Source organism: Asterias amurensis, chromosome 14 (assembly GCF_032118995.1).
Source record: "Asterias amurensis chromosome 14, ASM3211899v1".
Taxonomy (NCBI): Eukaryota; Metazoa; Echinodermata; class Asteroidea; order Forcipulatida; family Asteriidae; genus Asterias; species Asterias amurensis.
In genome coordinates this window covers 17,977,732-17,986,967 of record NC_092661.1, presented here as the reverse complement: position 1 = coordinate 17,986,967, position 9,236 = coordinate 17,977,732, and the positions used below count along the sequence as shown (strand labels likewise).

The following is a 9,236-nucleotide window of genomic DNA, read 5'->3' as shown; positions in this document are numbered from 1 at the left end:
AAAAATCCATTATCGAATACTGAACTAACTGTGGATTTGGCAAGTCAATGGTGGAATCTTCTCGTCTGCTTCTTGAGTCTGCTTCTCTTTCCATATCGTGTATTCTCTGATGATTTGGACTCACCGATACCTTTGTTAACATTTGTTTTTCTCTAAAGGTGCAGTACACATCGAATATCCTTTAATCCATGAATTGTGATATATGGAAACTTTTATTTAAAATAAATAACAGTGCCCCTGTTTTTGTTTACTTTGTTGTAATGTAATTCCATTTTTATTATACAAGCAATTAGTTAGGTCTTAGGAAGTTTAAAGTTACCATTAGGCCAGTTAGGCCCCTAACATTTAAGTTATCATTATCATTATCATTAAGTTAAAGTTATCATGATCATTTGTAGCAGTTTGCTGGCTCTGTTAGTGACTCAACGCATAGTTAAAAGGTTAAAACAATAAATTATGGGAAAAGTTTCCGTATGGCACCACCACTTTTTCATTTTTATATGAAATAATAATATAGTATCTAATTTACCTCAATGAGATGTCCCTTTTAGTAAAATGATTGAAAAAGTGGTGGCGCCATAAGGAATATTATCCAATAACCTTGCACTAATGACAGCACCCGCTGTCACTGTCAGACAAAAATAACCCACCACCTACACGATCACTGCACCATCGACGCGCAAAACTGCACTAGGTAGTAGTGTAGTCAGTCGCGAGTTAACATACAATTTGCACGACACGCGCAACAGTGGTATTTACACGTTGTCTGAGATCCGAGTACTTAATTGGCTTCTATTTTTAGAACTAGTGCGAAATGTTGTTAGCTGTTGCAAGGTAGTTTTATGAAAGCCACAAGCCCAGTTGAAATCCAGCAATTTTCTCGTGATTGACAGGTTCTTTTTGGAACCACAATTGCTCAAAAGAGAGATTAACCTACATGGTGTTAGTGTTGGCTTACACAGCAGGCCTGCAATTTCATCTTTCAGAGGGCAAGGTCAGTTTTAGTTTGCAAAGGGCACTTCCAGTGGACAACCTTAGTCTATTGGAAACATTTGATGGGGCACCAAGGCCAAGACCAGGGGCAATAGAGGCAATGGCTTCTGTGGCACTCAAGTAATTCAAGGCCTGACATAGTAAAACCACGTTCTTTTACAACAAAATAATGAAACACATTCCCAGGAGGGAGTTTTTAGTTGAAGAAAACAGCTACAGTGATGACAAACCTGTTAATAATTATACACAAGATGATAATTACTTTTCAATCATTGATATATTGCACTTTCTTTATCAGATCTCTATCCTGAACTTTAAACTCATGAATATTTCCTGATTCGTGTTATTCTCTCATCAGCTATAACGGTTTCTTTTTATATTGTGCAGATCTGAAACGTCCTTCTGAAGCAAAATGTCCGGGGTTGCTGCATCATTGCGATCTCCTAAAACAGAGACTTTTAATTTTGGTCCATGGACGATCACATCAGTTAAGGGGCACATTCTGAAGTCTGATCAGCTTGAGAGGTAATTGTTAACACTAATTCTGGGACTGTGACATTACTCTGGTTATGTGTATGATTCAGATCAATTCCACGAAAGTATTTTAATTTGATAGTCAAAAAAGTTGTTTATTACTGGAAGTTTGGAGCGTGTCGTGGCTGAGTGGTGTAGCACACCAGATTTGCGCTCTAATGTTCTGATCAGCAGAGTGTGGGTTCGAGTCCTGGTCTTGACACTTGTGTTTTATACAAGACACTTCAGCTTTAATGCTTTGTCCTTCAGATTGGAGGCAGATCTTCTGGGTGTTGTGTATTACACATCATTAGATATGGACTCGTGAAAAAGCTGTTCTGCAGCAAATGTAGAATGACTCCAACAAAAGTTAGGCCATGGTCCATTCAATATGTTGCAGATGGCCCAACTATAGCTTAAGATTGCCTGGCACACATGCGATCACAGGTTTATTGCGCTGACACCATCACCAAGTACAAGGCCTGCACCTGGAATGAAGCATTGGAAGTCAGGTTACTTATGGAGTTAATTAAATATTTTGAATTTCCTTGATTGTTTTCTGCTTTTCAGGTACCATCAGGAGCTGGAACTGCCCCAACTACCTGAGATGGTGTTTGGAGACAATGTGCTAAAGATTGAGAATTCTCAAGGGTTTGGTATCGAGTTCAATGCATTTGACTCCATGAAACAAGTTGATGCTCACAATGACCCCATCAAGGTTGCTGCAGCACAGAAGTGGCAAGAGGCAAGGTACAGTGGTGAAACAAAAATATGGCTTTTATGTTTAAAGGGGGAGGGGGGTGATGGATGAGGGGATGTGTAGAATAGGCTAGGGTTAGGTGAAAGAAACCAAAGTAGAATCTTGAACCAGTTTCAAATGATTAAAGAGTTGCTTTTGTTGCTTGAAAAGTTAAGGTAAAGTTTTATAACAATAATAATAATAATAACCCGTTTTTAGACAGCGCTTTTCACGACCGAGGGGTTTCTCAAAGCGCTTTCGACATTATTACCCCTGGTCATTGGGCCTTAAATCATTCCTTAAACCATCTCAGCTCCCTGGAGAGTACACAGCCTGTGCGCAATATATGCGCTACTCTGCTAAACCAATCACAAGAACCATCTCTGCCCTCACAGGTACCCATTTACCCCTGGGTGGAAAGAAGCAATTATAGTTAAGTGTGGTGCTCATGGACACAAGTGTCATGGGATTCGAACCCACACTCTGCTTAACAGAAGCACCAGAGCTCGAGTTCGCTGCTCTTATTTATCACGAATTAAGCATTACATTTTGATTTGTTTATCTGTAGGAGTGATTGTGAATTCATCAACAAAGTTGTGAAGCCCTTTGATTGGACGTATACAACAGACTACAAGGGAACTCTACTTGGAAACCTTCAGGTATTGTTCATCAAACTAAACTCTGTCTCATCAAGGGTTTATTTATTTATAATTTGCCGTCTAAATCTTTTACGTGTATCAAAATCATGCTGATCAGTGTTATCTTGTCTTTGACTTCTTTCAAACTTAGTTGTATTTCTAGAGAGATGATTAGGGAATGGCTCAGTGGTTTATTTCTCTGCTGTTCACCTCCTCAGACCACAGCTCCTAGTGGACTGGGTTTCCAGCATCACCCTAATAGCAAGGGTTTCCTAGTTTGTGGTTTTCCTCCTACATATAAAAACTGCACATTTCTGCATCATCTTTTTTAAATCATTATTTTATTGGCGCTTACGCTGTTGGATATGCAATGAAATTAAGTAATATCAGGCAGTGCTATCTATGATCATCCTGACTTGAATACAAATCCGGCCGAGAGCCCCGCAGCCCTCCTCGGCCGTACTCTAATAACGGACCGGGTCTTCACTTGACGCCCGTGGGGGACGGAGCGCCGCTGGCCCCCACGAGCCACCCGTCCGACTAGTGTAACGCCCGTGGGGGACGGAGCGCCGCTGGCCCTCACGGGCCACCTCTCCGAATTACATGCCGGTCAGTGAGACCTTGGCCTCTGCTGCCCCTGTTCTACGCCTTGGTGACCCTTCAAAAGTTTCATAGACTTTAAGATTGTTCAATGACAGTGCCCGTTGCAAAATGAAATTGGCCTTACCCTACTCAAAGATAAAATTTTAGGCCTGCAAGTCTGAACATAGCTGGCCTATTCAGCTGGAACACATTATTCATATTTTATATGAAGATTGTTTTAACTTGAGCTTGCACTTGCCTTGTGCAGCTTGTTCAGCTTACTGTTTCTGCATGGCAAACCAACTGCTCTATTACTGCTTTAAGACATTACCATGTAACTGATAAAGGTGAATCAAATGGAGTCGCAAATATCTTCAGTCTAAAATTTAGGCATTTTAATTTGATTTAAAAAGTTTGGGGAATTGTTACAAATGCCACATTAACACAATTCTGTCATGGATCATCTAATTTTTCTTTATTCTTCATATGTATGATGCAGGTTTCACAATCGGAGCAAAAGATAGACATGGAGAAGCTGAAGGTACGGGAAAAGATCCATTTTTATGAGGAGATGACGCTGTTTGAAGATGAGCTTGCAGATAACGGGAGTGCATCACTTATTGTTAAAATGGTAAGATTCTCTAAAACAAATGTCACTTTTCACACAAAAAATACCATCATTGCCGTAAACAAACTCAGAAGAATCCTTGCTGGTTGCTGCTTTGCAAACCCAATCAGGCTCATGCTGCAGGTGCTGCAGTGCGCCTACAAACTTATCAACCTTTTTCTATGAGGCACTGCAAAAATTGCCTCTTCAAGGTGCCTTGTATAAGGCTGTGATTCACCCTTATTGAAGTTTGTATTGTTTAAAGTTTCAGAAATTATGAAACTGCTCAACCCCGACTTTTAAATGTACCTTGTCAGTTTCCCTTGTAGTTTAATACAAGTTGCATCCCAATCTCAGTTTTGTAATGTAAACTTGGTTGTGATCCCTGGCTGCACAGCAGTTAAAGGTGGTATTGTTTCTGACTGGAACCCACTAACAAAGATATTGACAAAATTAGGATATTGCCAATAAATGGCTCTATAACTCATTTGTAGAGCACCGCAAATTAATCCAGGGGTCGTTGGTTCAAATCACCGTCTTGCTGTTTTTCTTTCTTCAATCCAAAATTATTTCAAATTTACACAGTCAGTTTCCCTTCTGGCTTTTTACTAATACTTAACTTTGGTTAATTCAAACTTTACATTTTGACAAAGGTCTTGCCACCCCCTCCCTTGTATGCTACTTATTTTCATTGTTTGAATTGTTGTTCAACAGCGAGTCATGCAGTCGTGTTTCTTCGTTCTGTTGAGATTCTTTCTACGGGTGGATGATGTTCTTGTAAGAATCAACGACACAAGAATCTTTCATGAGGTAAAACCATTTTGTTTCCAGCTTTCTTATGATTTGAAATTAAAAACTTTTTGGTGAGAATGATTTATTGTACATAAAAAATTTGTAATTGCTACTTGTAGATTTTGGTTAGTTTTCTGAGAAGTGTATTTCTTAGCTGCATATCAATTTCTGAAGTCACTGTTCGTCAGTTTGTTTTTGTGGTGCGTTATGGCCTATCAGTCTTGCGCATTTGACTCTAGTCCTGGTTGCTGAATTATTGGTGTGCGGGTACAATTCCCAGTGATGACACTCGTGTCATTGACCAAAAACAATAAACGCTACTATTAATCCAGCCGTCGATTTCACCAAACTCTTCCTAACTTAGGATTGATCTAAGGACTTAGGACGAGTGAAGTTCCGTATCCAAAGACGTAGGACGCATTGAACCCATCCTAAGTTAGAACGGGTCTCTCGTCCTAACTCGAGATAGGATTAATCCTAGCGTTTCGTGAAATTGGCTGCAGGTGTATAAATGGGATACTGTGATGGTTGAGGTAGTATTTTGTTGGGTAACAGTCCCCTGAGGCTGATAAAAGCAGTTTGGGATTGTATGCTCCCAAAGGAGTTAAGAATGTAGTGAGAATTGGTCTTAAAGCATGCCCGATAAACAGGGATAATAATGTTGTAAAGCCCTTTGACCTAGCTACTTGGATTATTTTTATTATTTATTATTGTTGTTATTTTATTTGCCATAACAGTACAAAACAAAATACAAGACAATAAACCCCGAGATGGCAAATACATACTGTGATCCGTAGATATTTGCACTCTAAGTAAAGTGTTAATATTGTTATTAATATTAAGTCAACAAAAAAAAGGTAAGAAACTGAAAGTGTAGAACAAAATCTGCCACAAACTGAGTTCAAATAATTTATCTTTGCAGGCTGGGGAGAGTTACATACTACGTGAATTCAGCACAAGGGAAAAAGGGATTCCAGAGCTGAAGGTTGAACCATCTCTTTACTCCAATCCCACTGAGCTTGCGGAACATTTAGATATCACAGTTCAACAATATGAAAGGATAGATTTCCCAGTCAACAATGCACAAACATGACATCTCTACATGTAAATAGTTTTTCTTCAAGGTGCAAATTTTGATTAAGAAGTGGAAGAAGTGGACTAACCTGTCTCTATCCTAGGCCCAATTTCAATGAGTGGGTAAGCACCATTAAAGGCAGTGGACACTATTGGTAATTACTCAACATAATCATTAGCATAAAACCTTACTTGGTAACAAGTAATGTGGAGAGGTTGGTAGTATAAAACAGTGTGAGAAATGACTCCCTCTGAAGTGGAGTAGTTTTTGAGGAAGAAGCAATTTTCCACGAATGTGATTTCTAGACCTCAGGTTTAGACTTTGAGGTCTCAAAATCAAGCATCTGAAAGCACACAACTTCATGTGACAAGGGTGTTTTTTCTTTCATTATTATCTCGCAACTTCGATGACTGATTGAGCTCAAATTTTCACAGGTTTTACACTATTTTATGCATATGTTGAGATACAGCAAGTGAGAAGACTGGTCTTTGACAAATACCAATAGTGTCCAGTGTCTTTAAATTATTTTTACCAGAATAAGGGTACCAGCAAAAGTACCATGTCGCATGTACAATGTTGTGACTGGTATCCTGCTAATTTCTGCTTAGCAGAATATTGTTAAGCAATATTTTTGCTTTTAAAGCACCTCGATGAAGTTGGGCCCAGCTGTTTGTAAGTGTGACGTAGTTCCACTGTAAGCCACACTCACCTCACACAGACTGGCTCTAACGATTGCAAGGAAATTCGTTTGCATTGAGCTAGTTTTTATTTCCACAATTTCTGATACAAATCTGTAGATTTTGGAATTGCTTTTCACTGTATGATTTACTAAGTCTCGTGGCCTTTTTAGAATTGTCAGTTTCTGTCATAAGGTTAGGCATCAGGTTGGCTTTCCCTACCTTTCACCCTTGTGGACCCTGGTTTGAATCGCACTTCAGACTTGGACCCTTGCATTAGGATTTGGTTTTCAATCCCTATCTAGTCGTGTGGGTTTTACCATTTAGGGTTTTCTCCCATATCTAAAACTGATCATTTCTTCTCGTTATCTATTCACACTCCTGTTTTGGGCACTTGCACTGCCGGATGTAAATAAATAAGAACCTTTGAACAATTAAGTGATAATTTTTGGTTAAATTACACAGAAACATACACCAGCTTTGCAGCCAATGCAAGTTACATATTGAATAAATACCAACACGATAGATATCGGACACTTGAATATCACTCAGACTCAAGTATAAGAACAAGAAACGACAGCAAGACCAAAACTTTTCTTAGTACTTATAAAGCATAAACTGCTTAGCAAGTTCATTTCCTCACCAGCTATTAAAGGGGAACCCAGTACAACATTTCAGTATACATTTCACAGCTGATAACTTGATTATGTTAAGCAACATTTTCTGTGTCATATATTAGGGACATCACAAGATCATTGATTGAAAATATATGTTGCATTTGAGGCATCACACTTTTTTCTTGCAGTATTTAGGATATATTGAATAGTCAGCCAATATGTTTTAAAATCAGGGTGGGCGGGTCAATTTTCTTTTTAGAAAAACAAATTTTCTAAGGGGCCCCCTTACCTTTATTGAATTCTTCCGTAATAATTATAGTAATAACCGTATTTATAACGTGCCTTTTGCCAAAGGATACAAAGCGCCAGGTATTATTACTGCAAGGAGTGGGACGAAGTTTGATATATAAGACATAATCCTTTGCACAATGTAATGATTTACAAGGTGCTGTGGCGCAATATGCTGCCAATCCAGCCAGGAACACCGGGGCGAACCCCTTCTCTTTTTGAATAAAGTACAGTGGGTTCTTTTACATGCATTTACACAACACATGGGACCAACAGCTTACATCCCATCCGAAGGACGAAGCAATGGTTAAGTGTCTTGCTTAAGGACACAAGTGTCACGGATGGGGGTTTGAACCCACACTTTGCTGATCAAAAACACCAGAGTTTGAATTTGGTGCTCTTAACCTTTCGGCCACGACACTAAAAGAAAGAGTGCTGAAAGTCCCAAGGAAATAATTCCCTTTTTTGTTCACCAGGGCAACATTTTAAACTAAATGTAGTACCTGTATGTAGGTAATTTCAGCTTTATTTTGTCTTATTGTTAAGGTTTTACAATTGTTTTTATAAGTTTGTTCGTTAAAAAATGCCTGTTTTGTATAATTGTATGTGTTTAATTGCAGAGAATTCCTGAATGAATCAATGAAAAGAAACGTTAACTATTTAATTTAATATTAGCTTGTTTTATTTGCTTGTCTATTGCTTATAACCAACACATAGCAATCAGTGACAGTCAATTAAAACACTGAACAAAAACATTAATACTAAAAAAAACCAGAAATTACTGGAGTGATTTGTGTATATTCAGAGTTGTGTATTGAGAGAGTTTCTAAATAGCAGGTGCCACAAATTAACCTTATCATTCTCCAGTACCTTTTAACAATGGAAGGCCTGATACTTCATGGAGGCGACTGCCATGCTTCTGGGCCCAATTTCATAAAGCTGCTTAAGCAGAAAATATTGCTTACCATTTTTCTGCTTACCAAAACTAAGCAGGATACCAGCTACATTTTGTTCATGTGGCATGGTATTTTAGCGGGTAACACTATTCTGGTAAGCACAATTGTGTTGTCCTAAACAAATCGTTATACTTGAGCAACTCTATGAAATTGGGGCCTGGTCATTGCCACGGTGCCCCTTCACCCTTTGTGTTCCAGTAGAAACGTACATTTCCCACATTGAGGTGCCCTTGCAAGAGTGAAGCATTATGCCTTCGATGAAAATACACTGCATTGCTGTGGATAATTCACCCTCATCTCTTAGAACTTGGTTATTCTTTGTACATAAGCATTATCTTCAAAAATGCCTGCATCATTATAAAATACTGATTAAATAGTGCACTTATTAGGGAGGACCCAGTAATATACAAAGCATTTAAATTCAACCTCTGAAGTTATTTCCTTTTTTTTGTTGAAAAAAGAAAAGAAATCATTATTAGTTTGGATGAAACTATCAGACATCAGTCTAGAAAACTTGTGCATTTACTGTATTTAAGGACATAAAGAAAAACAGCTACATAATTACAATTTTTTTTAATACTTAAATTAAACCTACTTTTGGATCACATTTGACACCAGCTGGGCCCGATTTCATAGAGCTTCTTTAGCACAAAAAGTAGTTAATTGCAACAAAATTATGCTCACCAGAATGAGGTTACCAGCTTAACTACAATGTCGCATGTGCAATTTTGTGACTGGTATCCTGCTCATGCCAAGCAG

At 38.5% G+C, this 9,236-nt stretch overlaps 1 protein-coding gene across 2 annotated transcripts; it reads left to right on the top strand.

Moving 5' to 3' along the window:
* Positions 1 to 33: 33 nt before the first annotated feature.
* On the top strand, positions 34 to 9,135 carry LOC139946832 (TIP41-like protein). 2 transcript variants are annotated; one of them, XM_071944553.1, is made up of 8 exons: positions 40 to 158; positions 894 to 994; positions 1,381 to 1,518; positions 2,077 to 2,256; positions 2,814 to 2,904; positions 3,965 to 4,096; positions 4,787 to 4,882; positions 5,787 to 9,135. In XM_071944553.1, the coding sequence occupies exons 3-8, from the start codon at positions 1,406 to 1,408 to the stop codon at positions 5,955 to 5,957; spliced, it is 783 nt and encodes a 260-aa protein (XP_071800654.1). In that variant the 5' UTR covers positions 40 to 158; positions 894 to 994; positions 1,381 to 1,405; the 3' UTR covers positions 5,958 to 9,135. The 2 variants fall into 2 exon arrangements, with proteins under 2 accessions (XP_071800653.1, XP_071800654.1); XM_071944552.1 differs by lacking the exon at positions 894 to 994 and having other exon boundaries at positions 34 to 158.
* Positions 9,136 to 9,236: the final 101 nt, after the last annotated feature.